This window comes from Cryptomeria japonica, chromosome 1 (assembly GCF_030272615.1).
Source record: "Cryptomeria japonica chromosome 1, Sugi_1.0, whole genome shotgun sequence".
In the NCBI taxonomy this organism is placed as follows: Eukaryota; Viridiplantae; Streptophyta; class Pinopsida; order Cupressales; family Cupressaceae; genus Cryptomeria; species Cryptomeria japonica.
Genome location: NC_081405.1, coordinates 605,939,166 through 605,958,549, shown reverse-complemented (window position 1 = coordinate 605,958,549; position 19,384 = coordinate 605,939,166). Strand labels below are relative to the sequence as shown.

Below are 19,384 nucleotides of genomic sequence, written 5' to 3'. Positions count from 1 at the left end.
CCAAGACTTTCAATCCAACTATTAGATCTTCAATAATTATATATATCTAGAAAGCACATGAAGAGATCTAGAATGATGAATTGTCCTAGGGTAACTTTCAAGCCGATTTGAGGCTTTTAAGGCTCTCAAAAATGCATTTAAAACCACATTGGAGAAATTTCCTAGAATAAAAACTTTAATATCTCTTGAATCCCCCAAGATATTGAGATGATTCTTTCACCATTCACATTGTATTCAGTTGTACTCCATGGGGTATTTTTTTAGGTTCATATGTGCACAAACATAAACTTACTAAAAATATTAACACTGCCATTTTTTGCCCTTATTGAAAAATTAAAAAAAAAAAATTCGTGATGCAAGATTTTTCTTACACCCTAGATGCTTCTACCTCAATTTTTCACTAAATGGTAGCAATTTTCTTCTAAAAGGGTTTTCTTGGCATAAACCACTATGATTTATTTCCTTTGTGTTTATTTCCTTTTGGTTGTGTGATCAATCTAATTTTTGCACATACCATCATTGAAAAGGGAAAAGAATATTGTTTACTAACTTCTTCATTGGAATAATTATATGTGTATATTAAAAACTTGAAAAACAAAAAAATATTCACATATATCTTTTCTTACATGAAAAATTAAAGGATCTCATTCCAAAAATCCCAAAACAAATAATTTTCTAGCCTTTTTTAGCCTATAATATATGATTATTTATATTTTCTTAAATTTCATCACATTTAGTAGAAAAAGGAAAGATTCAATTAATTTTTAGAATCACTTTCTTCCTCTTCCTTAGATGAATTTTAGTCTAGTTTTAGTTTAATATTATCATTCACTTAATTTTTTTTTTTAAAAACTAAAATTCAAAAAATCAACAAAAATAAAAAAAGGTAGGAAAAATATATCAGATACTTTTTTTGTCTAAGAAAATGTATGCCTACACTTTGACATTTCAAACTAAAGAAAATGAAAAATAATCAAATGAATCCAATTCAAATAGGCAAATATTGTCAACTTACTAACACTTGATAAAGTCTACCTATATGTTTAAATCACTTGAGAGGTTTTCAATAATCCATTATTTACTCTTACTTATGATAAGTTATCTAAGACCGTGTGTCTCAAGGAGTAAGACTAGTATAGGTTGAGGAAAAAATCTAAGTTAATTATAAGCTATATGAATTCTCACATTAACATAAACCTTTTATCTTGAGATGGCCTAATAAATTATAAGTTATCTAAGACCGTGTGTCTCAAGGAGTAAGAATAGTATAGGTTGAGGAAAAAATATAAGCTAATTATAAGCTATACAAATTCTCACATTAACATAAACATTTTATCTCGAGATGGCCTCATAAATTATAAGTTATCTAAGACCGTGTGTCTCAAGGAGTAAGAATAGTATAGGTTGAGGAAAAAATCTAAGTTAATTATAAGCTATAATATTCTCACATTAACATAAACCTTTTATCTCGAGATGGCCTCATAAATTATTAAAAAAGAGAATAAGCATAGGATAGTGATTGAATTGGAAATTTACCAATTTATCTAAGGAATTGAATTAATTCACATAAAAATCATCCTTACAAATTATTTTGAATAAATTTACATCATACAAATATAATTCACAATAATTACCCCATAGAAGAAGATAACAAATCCATAGACATGGTAGAAATAAAAATCAATGTTATTTCTAGTCACATGATACTAATTTTGTGTGAAAATGATAGTCATCTTGATTTTACATCACTCCATTTTCTTTTGACATGTGAGCATCAATTATCCATCAATAAATTAAATAAACTGAAGAGAAATACATGTACACATACTCATTTTGAACTTATGTACAATAATAGTGAGTCTTATATGGAGTGTACTATTCAATCAAATGTGGTTCAATAAAATCAATATTAGATTAAAATTATGTAATTTTGAGTATGATCATTTTTTACGTGTTTACATTTTGGATCAAAAGTGAGAAAAACATATACTTTCATCACGTGATTATTTTATTTTCAAGTATTTTTTAAACATCCAACCCATGGAAAATTATAGCTTACACCAATAAATTGTTGAAACATTAATTTCATTTTCTACATATTGAGGCTCTCTACTTTGAAAGATATCATAGTATTGTTGAACAAGACGAACTTGGAAAAACCATTAATGATAATCATTAGAGACACATTCAATGTAATGCATGTTCTTGTCCTAGACCAACAAAGGTAATAGGTCATTTTTTTATGGTACAAGGTATTTGTTTTTTTATTAAGGAAAAATATGTTTTGAAGGGACCATTAAATCCTAATTACAAAGAGATGCAAATAGAAAAAACACATACAATCAACAACTCAACCCCCCAAAAAAAGCAACCAAAGGATAAACCTCTAAAACAACATGCCAACAAAAGAAAACAATGAAAAACTATCACATATATTACAATTCAAACTTTGCCTTCTCCCTAGTCTTCTTGACATGCCCACAAGTCCACGTTAATGGACCCCCACTATCATCCTTAGCCTAATTGCTCTTCTCATCCAAATCAAGATCAATTACAATGTTTCCCCTAAACTTCAAAGCCTACACATTATACCAATGATTCATAAGGGTTTTAATCCCTTCTACCCTAGTGTGATTGATTATATAGATCATGTTAACTAAATTAGCAAGATTATCATCAATTCTCTTCATCTTAGCTTGAAGAACCCCTAGCCTACCTTAATAGTTTGTCTTCAAGTGAGCTACATATTTGACAATTTTTTCAAGGATAGAAGGCATTCTAGTTTTTTCCTCATCTAAAATCACATTGCCAACACCAGCCCCAAAGGAAGCTCGACCATCACCCTTATCAAATGCAACCACTCTATTTTAATAGATTACATATTAGTATTAACCTGATTCATTTCTAGAAACAACCATTTGGAAATCCTAAGCTAGTCTATTGTGGCATCCCTGGCAATATCTAGAAGATTAGGGAGATTTTCAGGTTCACTCCCAAGGAAAAGAGAGTCATTTTGTAGGTCTCTAGGAAAGGTTAGATGATTAGTTCTATCCTCATCAACACGATTAGAGAATAGAGACGAAGGGGCCACTCCCAAGGAGCTTTCCCCTCTACCTATTAAATTCTCTCATTCCAAATTTTTGTTATCCCTTGTGTCCTCAGCATCTAACTCCTCATCAACCTGACTAGGAGAATCATGCACAATCTTCTTCCTTTTTCATCCCTAAGAAGGTAATTCTCTTTTTTTTCGTCCTCTGACACATAGGTCGTGTTCTTCTTATAGGAAGAATCATTGTCTATTCCCTAGTCCTCATCCTCTGAATCATCATTCCCCTTCTGTATATTCATATCTATTTCAACTTCAAACCCTATGTTCACCAAATGTGAAGGGGTAGAAACATGACATTTACCCCTAGGGGACATGAGGGCTTTGAAATGTTCCACAATCAAAAGGATCAAGCCCTCATGAAGAAAAGGGTTGATGTGCTTCTAATTGTGTTCCTTTATATTGTCTTCCAAGGATGACAAGAGGTAGAACAAAAATGAAACCAAAAGCTTGACTCTAAAGTGGTTAAGCAGAGAAAAATTATATCTATGGATAGTAGTAAACTTCCCATCCAAATTAAAATACTACATAAGGACCTTAACCACACTCATCCAAAGGGGTTTAAGGCAATCTATATGGTAACCTCCATTCAAATTCTTAACAAGCTTCAACCCCTCCTTTTATTTCATAAAATAATACACCATGGACTTAGAATATTTTTTGTTGCCAATGCTAATCTTTTTGTTCTTCCACCCTTTGTGGAAGAGTTTTTCACCTTAGAGTCATAGTCATGAAGATGCTCCATAGAGGGTGTAATGTCACCCTTAGCCAAAATCCACCAAATTTCCTTTTTCATGTGAATACATCACAATAGGAAATGGGTTCTTGTGATTGTCTCTCACCTCCCATGATTGAGCCCGCACACAAAATAATAGAGAAAGGTCATCCCCACAAATAACCCTTCAATAGAACAGTCATATTAGAGCCCACAAAACCACTCTTTGAAACAAAACAATTTGAAAACTAGAAAACTGGGTACCAATATCACCCACCATCCATGTTATAATAATTATCCAATAAGCACCAAGGATGAAAACCACCCAAGTACAATAAGTAAAACATCTTGAATAATCAAGAAAGGATAGGGTGAAAAACATAATCACCCACACAAACCAAGATAAGTTAACCACCATGTATAATATCAAGTTTGATAATGTCCTCAACTTTAGGGAGAAGAGGGTCAATCCCATTCTAAAAAAATCCCTCTGTAAAAAACTAATATTAGTGAAAGAATTTGCAAGGGAATTACCTTTCCTAAAAATATGATAAATATACATATTATCAAAATATTGGATAAGATTTAAGGTATCCTTAATCAAAGATTCAACAGACCAACTTGGAGTATGAGATCCCTTTAAACAATTAATGGTGTTGAGTGAACCACTCTCAATCTAAACCTTCTAGAATCCAAGATCTGATCCAATTTGATGGCATGAAAATTATTCAAGGGCTCAATCAAGTGGTTAGACTTGATTCCCAAAATGAATTCCACTATCGAAAGGATCCTTCCATAATCATCTCTCAATACCCCCCACAACTAGCTGGACCGGGATTTCCCTTATCCGCCCCATCAAAATTAACCTTAACCCAACTAAAATATGGAGTAGACAATTTAACACTAATTAGAAATGAATTAACCTTTCCCAAAGGTCTATAAATATCAAAATAAACCCCAATTAATAGCATTGTGCCAATAAAAATAAGAGACATACACAAGAGACGAGGCAGGAGTAACCTCCTTAATACCACTATGGAAATTTTCCTTTATAGCCTTGCAAATCTTATGAAACGCCACCTTAGGAGGGAGAAGAACATCCCTAAAGATACAGGTGTTTCTCTCCTTCTAGATCCCCCAATCCACATGAGGCATAACCAAAGACCACAAGAAAGCCAAAGTTGAATTAAGAAGAGGGGACCATTCAGACTGGAATCTTCCCAGTAGAGGAAGGTAAGACCCAATTAAAATTCCAATTAGCCAAGATAAGAGACCACACTTATCTGGAAAAATAACTATCCAGGAAAAGACGATTAACACTCTCCAGCTACATACAACAAAGAGGGCATCTATTAACAAGATAAAATTCATGCTTACAAAGGTTATCCAAAGTAAGAATCTTATTTTAAATCAAAAGCCGAAAGAATATTTTAATATTTGGGATCAATTTAGAATTATAGATTGAAGCCCGTAGATGAGGAAAAGTAGGCTAACAAAGCAGGGAAAAAGACAAAGCAGCTAGAAAACAAACCTAAGAGGGACAACCCCAAAATAAAATGATCTGAAAAAGCCTTCAAAGGAATATGTTGGTAGCTAAAAATAGATTGGAGCTCACACAAACCCTAACCAATCACCATAAGGTCCCTACACCAACTATGAGTGAAGTGATGCACCACCTTATCACCAAAATGGTCCAAACAAGCTTCCCTAAATGTCTAAAAGTAGGGGTCTCAAAAAGATGGGAATCCTCAATCCACTCTTTTATGAAACCTTCTTAGCTCCATAAGATGAAGTTAATTTTAACATTATAATGATGCTTAATTATCTTATTTTGGAATCTTGAAATTACTAGCATTAAGAAAGATATTTTTCACATCTAATTCAATAAGGATAGAGCTTCCATGATTTCTCAAGATGATGTTAGATGCATGTGATGACCTACAATTTATGTAAACATCAACATGGTTAAAACATTAATAATGCCTTATGTATTTGAACTTTGAACCTCTAGATATTTGGTAATGCCTCATTGGAACCATGGTTGAGAGAAAAAAATATTTACAAATTTTCAATGAGCTACTCACCTAGTTTTAACATAGTAAACAATCATTTTGATTTATCCATCAAAGGCTTTAATAATATATGCATTTAAATATAAATAATCATATTCTTGTACATGCATATGGATGTAATTATTTTCATTTTCAAATAAGAAAAACTTGACAATGCCACCAATGACGAAAATTAGACACATCTACAATGTAATGCATGTTCTTCCACCTTGAGCATATTTTTCATGATTGAGTGTTCAAACTTGGCAAAAGAGTAAAAGGTAATAGGTCTCCTTTTGTATAATATGGGGTATTTGTTTTAATGTTTTTGGTAAGTTAAAAAATCAATAAATTTCGAAAGCTACTTAACTTCATAGAATAAAGTTACTTTTGACATTAGAATGATTTTCAAATATCTTGCTTTGGAAACTTGGACTTACTAGCATTTAGAGGGATAATTTTTTTCCTGTAACATTAATGGGGATGGAGATTCTATATTTTCTTAAGATGCTATTAAATTTATTTGATTATCTAAAATTGACATAAACATCAAAATATTTAAAATTAAAAAAAAAATCACATATATTTGAACTTTGAATCTCTACAAATTTGCTAACATGTCTATTGGAATCATGGTTGAAGGGAAAAAATCTTTGCAAAATAAAATGAGAGTTAGAAACCAAATCTCAACATGAAAATCATTTTGATTTGTCTACCAGAACTTTTAATAATGTAAACCTAACCAATTATTTTTTCTATATGATCCTTCCTAACCAAAACTAATAACCAAAAAGGACGTAATGTGCCTATATCTAGCTAGAATCCCCTAGATAGTGTTGCAATTGTATGATACATCTACTTTCATTATTTATTTTTTAGAGCTTCTTGCAGTGGGAGTTCAAGAACATGTGTCATTGAATGAGAGAATTACTACTATATAATACATTTGAGATGAACTACAAATGCATAGTACATCTACCATTCCCTTAACATTACATTATTAACATTTGAAATTGATCTAGTTTTTAATTATAACTTTAATATTTTAGTTTGTTCCATTTTAAATACAAAATAAAAATTGAAAAATTCACCCACAAAATAAGCCTTAACATATAGCAACATAAAAAAAATTGGTGATTTCTAGCTCTAAAAGGTGTCCTAAACTTTCAAAACATTAACCACTTATCCTCGCCAAAGGTGATTAAAAAGGTATAGAGATGGGTTTTGTTTGTTGTGATGCAATATGTTACTCTTCATGGTAGATACTCTTGAGTTTATGGCTATCATTTTGTACTCTTGAATCACTTCCGCCACAAGGATATTGTGTCGATTCCTTTCTACCTGTATTGTTCCTTAAACACTAGTATAAAGGATTTTAGGGCTAAGTCAGATAGCAATCCGCCCATGCATGAAGAGTTAATGTTGCTTTTATATAATCATGTTAAGGCCACCTCTATTCATAATTCCATCACTAAGTTTTCGGCCTTGGAAGAGGAGTCTGAGAACTTAGATGATAGTGATGATGAGGGGTCTGATATAGAGTTGGAGGTGATTTTGGCATGGATACCTCTGATAAGGGAATAAGAAAGGGGAAGAATAAAGATTTGGCTTCTAGGTCTGGCAGAAAGACTTTCAGCAAAGGGGTTAAGGGAAATAGGAAAAAAGTACAGGAGGAGGACAGCCGGTTTGAAAAAGATGATGGGGATGATGATGGTATAGAGACTGAAAGTGAAAATGCCAACCCACTGCCTAGGAAGAAAACTAAGCACAGTCATGCTATCACTGAAATCAGCCTGAAGAAGGAGGTTGGTGCCTCAAAGGCCCCTTCCCCTCCTTTGGACCCTAATTGATGGACTTGTGGTGTTGAAAAAGAGGGAAAGAATGTGGTGGAAGGTGAGACTCTGCCTCCTAACGACAGAGTCACAATTGTTGATATGGAAACCCTGGAGAATAATGTTGATTTTTTAGAATTCAGTAAAGATAGTAGTGATTCTCCCATAGCTATGCTTCACACTGTGAAGAATGGGGTGATGGAGCTTTATAAGGTTATAAAATGGGTCTACTCGGAGATTGAAAGTTTAAAGTCTAAACAAGAGGACTCTTCTAAGAAAGTGGACATTCTGGAAGCTATCAAGATGGGCAATCTCAGCTCTTTGCCTGATTATCTGAAGGAATTAACAAAATCCATCGGCAATGTGGAGGCTATTACTCTGGCTTATGGCTCCCAATTCAAGGTTGTGGAGGCTAGGTTTAATGAGCTGGAAAAGAGGGTTTACGGTCATGAGGAAACTCTGAAGAAGATTAGAGAACAAAGTCACAAAATTCTAAAAGCTTCAGTTGATAATTTGATAGTGTTGATCAGTAAACTGGAACAAATCTAGCTAGAAAATAATACGATTGATATTCCTAAGGACAACGACTTGACCCCTAAAGGTGTGGCTACTGGACTTGGTAAAAGAACCCGGGCGAAAACGAGGAAGATGGCTCAGCAAGCTAAGGAACTGGATGATCTCAAGAGTGTTGTTGCCTCTATGGCTCAGCTAGAGAAAGAGGTTGTGGAGCTTCTTAAGAATTTTTCTTACTTTTGTTGGCCTATGCTTTCGGTTGCCCCTTTGGTGTCGCTATGTTGTCCTTTTGTTACTCTTGGTTCTCTTGCTGGCTTTTTGTTTTTCCCACCTGTTTCTATTTGTTGTTATGTGCTTTCTAGTTGGACCTATCATGTTTTATCTCTTTTCTAATTTGTTGTAAAGGGTTTCGGGGCCCCTTCAAAACTTGTTTTTCATGTAATCAAAAACATTAACCACTTATTCAATATTTACCTTCTACATGATTTTTCATTGTAAACCACTACTGAAATATAAAAAAATTATGACAAGGACTTTCAACATCTTTTTAAAGTTAGAATGACTAAGTTCTATGCATCTTTCATTTTAAGTTATTACATATAATATATATATGTATATACATATATATATATATATACATATATATATATATATATATATATGTATATACATATATATATATATATGTATATATATATATATAACCACCTAATCGACTAGAATCAACTCCAAATGAGAATATACCATCACTACTCAAAATCAAATCCTTTTTTATCAAAAAGATTAAAAAGTATATGGATATAAGTATATATAATTATATTCTTATACATCCATAAAGATGTAATTATAATTCAAGATAAATCATATGTATACCTTATACAACAATTAGATATAATTAGTAATGATATTAAAGCTACTAGGAAAATCAGCGATGAATTTGATATGTGTGTTCTTACACGTGTATAGGAAGGCCAACTCCTGTGCTGATTGGGCAGCAAACCTGGCCTGCCATTCGGGAGACATCATTACTAATTATGGTGAAATGGAGATTGCAAGTGAAATGAAATATTTGCTTAATCAGGATCGGAGCCAGATAAGGAAAGGTGGTACTTTTAATCATTATTTCTAATGCTTCTTCTGCCTTTTTTGATGCAGGGTTTTATCGAAGTTAATGAGCATTTATATAGGTGTCTTATCATTATCATCTGGCACGGATTCTGGGTGTTCTTACAAAGTACCCATAGAAACCAGAGGGGAGGTTATCAAGCTGAGAGAAGGAATTGCAAGGAAGGTGCTAGAAATATGGGAGGTAATAAGAAAAGATTCGAACCCACTTCCTGCTCTAACTAGAGAAAGAATATAGAAGTGTGGGATATCCTTCAACAGGGGGGGCTGAATGCTTTCATGGAGCAGTTAAGTGGGAAAGACCCCACAATCACTAGTTATTTTATCAAGAACTGGAAAAATGGTAAAATCTTTATCGGTTCCCAGATGATGAATGTTGATGAAGAGGTCATTGCCGAAGCTACTGGGATGACTACTAAGGGAATGAAATTTTACAGGGATCGTGGCATTTCAGATAAAGCAGCAAATAAGTTTCCTGTTACAGATGAAGAGAGGAGAAAGATGATCAAAATTGACAACTCCTATCATGCTCTGAAGAGAATTGGCAGGCCATGGAGGTTTGTTTTATTTGCCTCTATAGCTTACATTACCTTAGACGGTAGGTTTACCAGAGCCTCTAGGCATCACTTTGTCCTGCTCAACCATTTCTGTCATGGGGAAAAGGTGAGCCTACCTTACTACCTAGCATGCTCAATGGATCATACTATAAAGGAGGTTCAGAAGGACCCCAAAGGTGACCATGCCCTCCACCAAGGGCTTATGGTCCTGGTTTATAAAATGCTTAAGGGGAAGTGTATTGAAAAGCCTATTAAGGGCAAAAAAGTAAGAGATGAGACAACGAAGAGTGAAGCTAGTGGATTTAACTTTGAATCAGAGACTGAGGGAGACTCAGAAGATACTAGAAAAAAAGGGAGGAATAGGGACAAGAAGAGAAGGATTATTGTGGATTTAGAAATGTCGGAATCTAAAACTGAATCTTTTGAGAAAAAATTTGTTAAAAAAAAGAAAGGGAAAGCTGCTGGAAAGCAGATTCAGAGGAAGATCACTAAAAAGGGTAACAACCTAGATATCAACCACATTCTGGTTGACTCTGAGGAGGAGGTTGAGGAAAACAAGAAGGTTGAGGGTCAGGATAAAGAAGGGGAGGGTAACCCGGTGATGGGCAATATCGAGGTTGTGAATACCACAGGTCTACAAAAGGAGGATAAAGGGGATAAAAGTGGTAGAGATGACAATGATACTGTTAAAGCCTTATGTGAGACCATTGCTACCATGGTGAAGGATATCAATAGTTTGAAAACTGATACGCAGGCTATTGCAAGAGTTACGGTTGGTGACAAGCCCCTGGTTGAACATGTTAAAGAATCGGTTGCCGTTCTACATAATGCAAAAGCTATTGAATGTATGGTTGGAAAAATCATAGCAACGGAAAAAAAAGGTCAACAAGATGGGAGATAGAAAGGAAATGAAAAATAAAATAAATGACTTTGGTAGCAGAATTGACAGGTTGGAACTCAACATTAAGAAGATCGCAGACCAAAATTTCCAAATCCTCAAATCATCTATGGACAACATGAACATCCTCATAAACAAGTTTGAAAACAATGTTGAGAAGGATGGTGATAAAGAGAAACCGGACAAGAAGGGTCATGAAAGGAGGACCAGAGCTAACACAAAGATCAAGGGCAACAACAAAGGTCATGAGCTGGAGGAACTGAAGACTTCAGCAAGCAACATGAAACAAATGGTTGTTCATGCTGAAGAAATTATAAATACTATTTAGGTCTCTGTTGGTGTCCCAGGTTCTGTCTTTTTATTGTCTTTGTGCTTTCCTTTTGCTATCTGCTCTAGGTTTTTATGTTATGTTATGTTAGTTGATTCCTCTCGGTAGGATCATTATGTCTTTTTGAAGTGATCGGGCACTTTATCTAGGAGTTATGTTCTCCTGGCTCGTACAAGGTTCAGGTACCTTTCAAATACCTGCTTTTACTTAATCAAAACTGTAGTCACACAAATTTGTCCAGCTTAATTAAATAAATATTCGCTATTTATTTGATTAAAAATCCACTAGCCACCAGTTAATTAAATTAATATTTAATTAATTTATTCCCAAAACATTCTTCTATTAATTAAATAAATTATTCAATTTATTTTAATTAATTCATTAAATCAAATTCAAATCAATTAAATAAATAAAATCTATTTATTTAATAAAATCCCCTTTTTCCTCTTTTAAATAAATTAAATAAAAACATTTATTTAAATCATTATCCCCCCCCCCCACTTGCATTTTCCTACAAATGCAACTTGCACACATTTATTGAAATAAATGAATTTTTATTTTAATAAAATCCTATTTTCCCTCACCCACCAAATCTGATTGCATTCCTAAATCCCCTTCTAGATTCTTCTAACCCCTTCCTAATTAGCCTAATCCATCCCCTAATTATTGTCACATTCCTAAGCAAAATGGAGTCACTTCTCAAAGACTCCAAAGTCTTTGAAAAGCATTTAATGCTTTGTGTGTTCAACAAATTAACCCCCAAAGTCTTCCAAGACCACTAATGGCTCTTACATGACCATTTATGGCTCTTACATAACCATTTATGGTTATTTCAAACTTGTCTCCCCAAACATTTATTGTTTTGACCATATTCATCCATTTCATATTTGCACAAGAGTTTATCCATTGGATAAAAGCTTTATTCTTTGAATAAAGAGTTTATTTATTCAATCAACCTTGACTTTAGCTCCCAAGGTCATATCAAGCATTTAATGCTTATTCCCTCCCCTCTCAACCTATCTCACATTGACACTTGTCATCCTGGGATTGGGTTGAAAGCCCTCGCATGGATTTGAAATCATTCAATCCTGACCCTTGTTGAGATTGCTCAATCTCAACCATCCATTGCTCCATTTTTCCTATAAATAGAGCCCATTTCTTCATAATCCAGATCCTGAAAACTTGTATGCATTTAAGCTATAGGCATTTTAAGAGAGCATTTTAGCATAATTAACTCATATATTGTCATTTTGGATAAAATCAATCATTTTAGTATCAATAGCTTAATATTTGCTTCTTTATTTACAATTAGAGCAACATTTCAATCTCAATCCTCCATAAGCATCCATAGTGCAAAAAGTTGTTGAGAGCTACACTATTTTGGAACTTGGAGAGGAGAGGAACAAGGGAGAAGGAGCTAAGAGCATGCTAAGAGGCATTTGGAGATGCCTCATTATCTTTGTTTCATTAGTTAGAGATATTAGCATGATTTTAGTGTCTCTCTTGATATGCATGTTTAGATTAGTCTTTGATTAAATAACACTAACGGTTTCTTGTGTGTTTTGTATTGTTTCTCTTAGACTAACCTTGTCCATTTAGCAGGGCATTAAAAACAATTAGATGTAATTATATTCTTTTGAAATGTCTCTCCCGCTCCTCTCGCTCCCCAGCAATGGCTCTCCCACTTCGAACACGATCGATGCTTCTGAGACTGGTGTTAGGTTTGGTGTGTGGGCTACTCCATCTGTCTCTGCCCACATACCCTTGTCTGCAGACTTCCCCCCCTACTTGGCGTGGGGGTTGTTAGCGACCTTCCCTCGCCCTCCTGCTTTGTGTTGGTTGATGTTGTCTCTCGCGTTGATGCTTTGGCTGGCTCATACCTTCCCCCTCCTCCCATGGGCTCTAGCGTGGGGGGTCTTCCCTTTACTAAGGGCACTGCTACTTCTTCAGCTACTGCTTTTACAGGAAAAGGTATGGATGCTCCCAAACCTCCTCCTCTTTCTGGTGGAAGAAGTTACGCTCATGCGGCTAGAGCTTCTACTATTAAGGGGGTTCATTCCCTTCCCTGTATCAAATCTTCCCCTGTGATGGTTTGTGGCCAGGATGTTGTGGACAATATTAACTTCTATCAGAGTAATGCTTTGGTGTGCAGATTTTTTTGGGCTCTGGCTCTCTCTTTCAGATCTCCATTGTTGGGTGAGTAACTCTTGGAAACCCCTGATTGCCCACACCATTGAGCTCTTTCCTTGTGGGAAGGTTTTTTTTATTGCACCCTTTACTTCTACCTTAGATAGAAACCTGGTTTTGGACAAAGTGTGGGCTTGGGGAGATAACTCTCTTTCTGTCAAGCCCTGGACAACCTCTTTTAATCCCCTTACTGAATCATTGTTTGTGCGTCCAACATGGGTCCACCTTCCTAATCTCCCTCACCTTTTTTGGGAACTCTCCTGCTACGAGGCCATTGGCAACTCCATTGATCGTTTCTTGAAGGTGGATGAGGCCATGTCTTCTATGGGGCACTCTACCTTTGCTCACTTGTTGGTTGACATTGACATCTCTTCGCCTCTCCCTAAGGATGTTGTTCTTATGGTTGGGGATAGGCCTTGGTCTCAGTCATTGGATTATGAGGGTCTACCCTTTCGTTGTCAAAAATGTTTCTCAATGGGGCATCTTGCTTCAAACTGTTCTCTTCCTTGCCATAAGGGTGTTGCTACTTGGTGGAAAGATGCCACCATTGAACATTTGACTGTCAATGCATTGGATACTACTTGTTCCTCTCATGAGGATGATATTTCCTCCTGTGATGAAGAGCCTCTCACTGTTGTTGAATCTTCTACTGACCCTCTCAGTGTTGTTCAGCATCCTTGTTCTACTACTGTTGAGCCTGCTTCTAGTGCTGCTCTGCTTCGACAGCCTACCTTGCAACAATTTGTTGTTGTTTCTTAGCTTCCTGTTGTGGTTCTACAGCAACACTCTGCAGCTACTTCTGATCACAACTCTGTCGAAACACTACCACCTAATCTCTCTCTTGGTCCTAATATTTGTATCGCCTGGACTGTGGTTTGTCGAAGGCAAAAGGGGAGGTCTTCTTCCCTTGTCCTAACCTCTCCCTCTCAAGGTTTGGGTGTCTCTTCCCCTCCTTGAGTTGGGTCTAGTTTGTTTTTTTATCTGTTTGTTGTAAAGAGGCATGCTCCCTTGGTTTGTTTTATCTTTTTTATAGCATCTGACTATGTTAAGGGTCGGCGCCCTAGCTAACACTGCTTCTTTTTTATCAAAAACAATTAAAGAAGCACTTTTCTCAAAGATAATTATAATTAAAATTTCACTCTTATATATATACACATTTGTTTAGGTTAGGGTTAGGATTACAATTAAGATTACTTTTGTAAATTTTATCACTCATGAAATTCAATTAAAATCTTACATGGTTAGGTTAAGGTTAGAGTTCAATTAACATTAAATTATGATAATAGTTATAATAAGATGAAATAGACACCTCGTGAAAGATATATGTATGCTACTATACATTTATTTCTAATTAAAATCTAGGAAAATTTAGACTAACTAAAGTATTGTGCCATGCATGATTTGGATGGGGCATAAAAAGGCTATGAACATTAAAACAAAAAGATTACACCTTTCTTTTTACTATAGATTGTATTTCAAAGCACCCAAAACGATAAACTTCATTCACATGTAACAACACTACTTGTCCAAGGTAGTTAGAGTTGATGGGTGATTGAAATAACGGCTGAGTTGTTGATTTAGACATGTTTTGGAACAATCTGATGTGTAGTGATGTATAACAGCCCTAAGTGACAAACAGATCTGCATCATTAAGAGCCAGTTTCAAGTTCACATGCATGCATGTTTAATGAACGTAATTATCAGTAGGTTTGCAAGTCAAACATATTTTGATTGTAAAATAAAACAAAATGGTAACAGGTATCATATTATATGTAGTACATTGTTCTTATCATTTTTTTCAAACTCGAGAAACCTGTTGTAGACAGATAACAACGTCATACATAATTATCATTCAAGTACAAACTCTTCTGATAAATACAGCCAACCATTTATACACCACACACTTTGTCTAAAAACTATTGCAAGTTTTAATACAAAATTTACTTAAGAACTAATCCTACTTGAATATATAAGCAAATGATTTCCTTCTTTCACCAATATATACCACTCTTATTGATATTATTTCAAATAGAACTCATGATGGCCTGCACTGCCTTGGTTTATGTTATAATGGTTTTTTCCTGCCTTAGGAATATTGATGATAATAAGCAAATTGCTTGCAGGAAGACCCAAATAGATGTTACCAATCAAAACACATTATGGAGATGTAATTTGTTTGAGATACCCAACTTAACTATCAATAACAAAGAAGTATGTGCTACTTATCTTTCTCCAGGGCCTCTGATAATCATATCTCCAAAGTAAGTGCTTGGTTAATTAATTTCATATTCTTTATTATCTTCAGATTACTATTAGATTTTAACAAAATGGTTTCAAGTTTATACTTATAAATCATGCATGAATTTATTTTTCTGGCATTTTTTCTTGTATGCTTTGTTGTTTAAAATGGCTCTCTGCAAATTTTATGGTTGTTTTTTCTTTCAAATTTGTGGAATTGTTAATACAATATTCTCTTATATCATGCATAGTTTCTTAAGAAAATGATTCCCTGCCTTGTTTAGCCTGGTGAGATTTGGTGTTGAATGCAAAGCAACTATGCTGAGGAAGAAATTCAGTGTCCTGGAAAAAAGGAACCAACCTAGTAAGATGCTTTCAAGAATCTCAGTTTTCCTTTTCAAGCAGTTTCTTTGCATAAGAATGGTAAGCTTACATAAATCCCTTTAAATTAGCTGATATACTCTATAGGGTTACACCCATGGGATATATGTTGAAATTTATGAAAGTTTTTGGTTAACGGTATGTAGGTTTTCTGGAATCTTAAAATTCATTTAAAGCAGGAGCCTGGGACCTTTTACAACCCATCAGTCCAATAGAATGCCCTTTCCCTTTGAAATTTAGCATAATTATATAGCCTGAATGAATAGTGATATTTTGATCTATATTGTTTCCCTGCCTTCAATATCAATATACTGATATCCTACACTTGTATGAAAAACTGTACAGGCACTACACACGTATTTGTTCATGCTTATGGTGGTACCCAAATTCAAACTGACTGTTTGAAAGAAAGAAGACAGATTCCCCAGTTACCAAAAAGAAAATTGGAAAATATGTACTACAGAAGGGAACATGTTTATCATCTCAGATAAAAGCCTTTTGTATTACAAATGTTATTGAACAATGCTATTATGATTCTAGTTCCATGGTAGTTCAGTTGTTTGAAGGCTTCAAAGTATAGACTTTACAATGATAAAAACGTATTAAGACATATTATAAGAAGATCTATATTACAAAAGAATTATGCATCTAATTAACATAGGCAATGCTTAGTTTTTCTTACAAGCCAATTCTTGTTTTCATTTTTCTGATCTGATGGGTTTAGAAACGCTCATAAATTATTTGAATGATTTAGAAACCCTAACATTATATAAACTGTTAAAGCGTGCAGGTGGGATGAAGTAATAGCACTCTTTTAACCTGTGTACTAACAGTATATCGGGTTGAAAGGCCCAATCGGCCTCATTGAAGGATGTATATAAGGTAATATATTTGTTTATACATATGTTCTTTCTAAGTCTCTTTCACCCTTCAGTATCAATTCATATCTAATTTTCTGCACTCCTCCATTTCGAAATTAATCTGAAATTTCTATGCACCTCTATATATCTACACCCATGATGAATGCAGTAAACCGTATAATGATGATACATGTTTTATAAAACCTCAACTTTGATTTGTTGGATGATGTTTACCCATGCAATCACCTTATTTGTGTTTATGTAGTGAAGATTTGATTTCTTTCCTAGACATTTTACATTGGTATAGTATACTGTTTGATGCTTATTATTTCATATTTCATTTCTTAAAAGATGTCTGTGAACATGGGTTCATTTGATAGCCTACATATGCTTATTTCATGTTTATATCATCCATCCTCTACTGACAATTTCTTAGAAACTGCATTGGATAGTCTCATACATGCTTATGATGCATATTTTAAAGATGTTTATTTTACTCTTTCGTTTTTTCATTTCACATAGCCAATATCATGTCCCCTTTTCCAATAAGACAAGATATTTCCTAAGCCTAATTTTTCATTTCCCATAAGCTTAGGGAAATGACTTTGTAACATTTAAGTTTGTTATTAAGTGACCACTTAAGTGTTTAATTTATGAGTGTCCAAGTTATGGGGCTCTTGTGTTATCTAATAAAGTGTGAGGTTTTCTTTTGGAGGTAAAAGAAAAGAATATGAAATTTATCTTATGGGAAAATGGGGCATTCTAATATATATTTAATCAAAACCAAAGATCAAATATGGCTTATCAATCTATTCTCTCAAATAGACTAGATATTTTGTTTGTCTATCACTAGATATTGGAGGATAGAAACCCATAGTTTCATAGGCAGTTTGTGAACAAAAACCTCTAGTTTTCTGTTATGTAATTCTACACTAGAATTATATTTGAGCTTTAACAATATATTATTTTGGTAACTCTCTTAGTGCCTAAGGTTTGTAATCGTATGGTAGGTCTTTAATGTCACTTGCTATTGATTTGCTATATTTCTTGACAATAATAATATTTTTTGGAGTTTTTCCTAGAAGTCTAGTAAAAATGGAATTGATTATAATTTTAAATCGGGTTGAATGAATAGGAGTAATCAATTATTGTGGTTTTTGTGTGAATTGTTCATTTTTCTAAGAGAGTTGTAATTTATTTTTACATGCTCTATTGATTATAATACATATTATTTTAGGTCTAATCTTGTAATAAATTTAGTCATTCATGTTGAGTGGAATTGAATCAAATATGAATCATATAATATTCCTATCAAGGATATTAAATAGTGATATTAAAGCCTTGATCCTATCAACTTTAGGAACAATGACTAACATAATTTGGTAGATGGTAGTGTATCAATGGAGACACGAGATGGCCAAAAATAGAAACACATTGATAAAGGAAGAAAAGCATTAGGTAATATTTCAAGGAGTCATCAAATTGAATATGGAGCAAATGGAAAAAACTTAACACTCAAATACATGACAGAATTGTTGGTACAAGTCATGAAAAATAAAAAAGACCTTAGAACTCAAAAAACACCTATTAGAAGAGGAAGTGCATTAACTATTATCCAAACTATTTGTTCTTTGCCTAGTCCCTTCCAACCCTATTTCCTTCAAACAAGAGAAAATCCTTCAAAAGAAGAAGCAAGTAAATAGAAGATTTTTTATACAAGTCATGTTAAGTATAAAAATATTGAGCCAAATTGTCAAAATGATCTATCATTTTGTACTTTTTGCAACATTAAACTCCAAAAATGGTTTGTGAATCTAGATGAAAATTGGCTTTGAATCAAGCTAACAAGGAATTGAATGACACTTTGATAAGGTTCCTATAACTATGTTTAATTTTACACAAAGTGTTTAGCCTAAATATGGATACAAAAAATAATACCTACCTATCTCTAAATCTAATGTATTGACAAGCTGTAATTTTTTCTTCCCTACAATTGTAAGGGGTAGCACATGAATGGTGCTCCTATGTTATAGGGAAGAAAAAAAATTCTCATCACTAATTTTGAATAATTTAGCTAAAGATTGATTGAAATATTTGATAGAGATAATCCAAAAATCTACTTTTGAGAGTTGGCCTAGCTGAAACATTAGATCAATGGGGAACTACTTAGGGGAATTCTAGACGATCACAGGAAAAGTTCTTGTTGTGTTTGGAAATAGAAACATGGTTATATTTGTAGTTAAATAGTAGAGCCATTAATTGGGTTGGTTAAGGCACTAGATATTTCCACTCTCCAAGAGGCAATCAAAATATCCCTTGCATTGTGTAATGGTGAAAAATTAGGGTTTCCACCTTCGAAGGAAGAAACCACTAATTTGTGACTAAGACCATTACATTCAAAAGAGATTTCCAATCCAACAGATCTAGCCACAAACAAGCAAGGATTAGGACTGATAACTTTGATTGGATTGAATTTTTTTTATGATGTGAATTAATAAACCCTCTTTTGTAAGTTGAATTGTTGAAATTAGGGTAAAAGTGTTGGAAATTGAAGTATAAGTGAATAAATAGTAAGCTACAATCGCGAGGTTGA

At 33.9% G+C, this 19,384-nt stretch overlaps 1 protein-coding gene across 1 annotated transcript; it reads left to right on the top strand.

Annotated features, from left to right (window-relative positions):
- Positions 1–15,336: 15,336 nt before the first annotated feature.
- Positions 15,337–16,583, top strand: LOC131060105 (uncharacterized). Its single transcript, XM_057993209.2, has 3 exons — positions 15,337–15,573; positions 15,835–15,973; positions 16,277–16,583. The coding sequence occupies exons 1-3, from the start codon at positions 15,350–15,352 to the stop codon at positions 16,334–16,336; spliced, it is 423 nt and encodes a 140-aa protein (XP_057849192.1). The 5' UTR covers positions 15,337–15,349; the 3' UTR covers positions 16,337–16,583.
- The last annotated feature ends 2,801 nt before the right edge of the window (positions 16,584–19,384 follow it).

Excerpts from the sequence above, each read along its gene's own strand:
- LOC131060105 (XM_057993209.2), top strand. The coding sequence starts at position 15,350 with ATGATGGCCTGCACTGCCTTGGTTTATGTTATAATGGTTTTTTCCTGC. Across the intron at positions 15,574-15,834 it reads CTGATAATCATATCTCCAAA|CCTGGTGAGATTTGGTGTTG; the intron begins GTAAGTGCTTGG and ends TGCCTTGTTTAG. Across the intron at positions 15,974-16,276 it reads AGTTTCTTTGCATAAGAATG|GCACTACACACGTATTTGTT; the intron begins GTAAGCTTACAT and ends AAAACTGTACAG.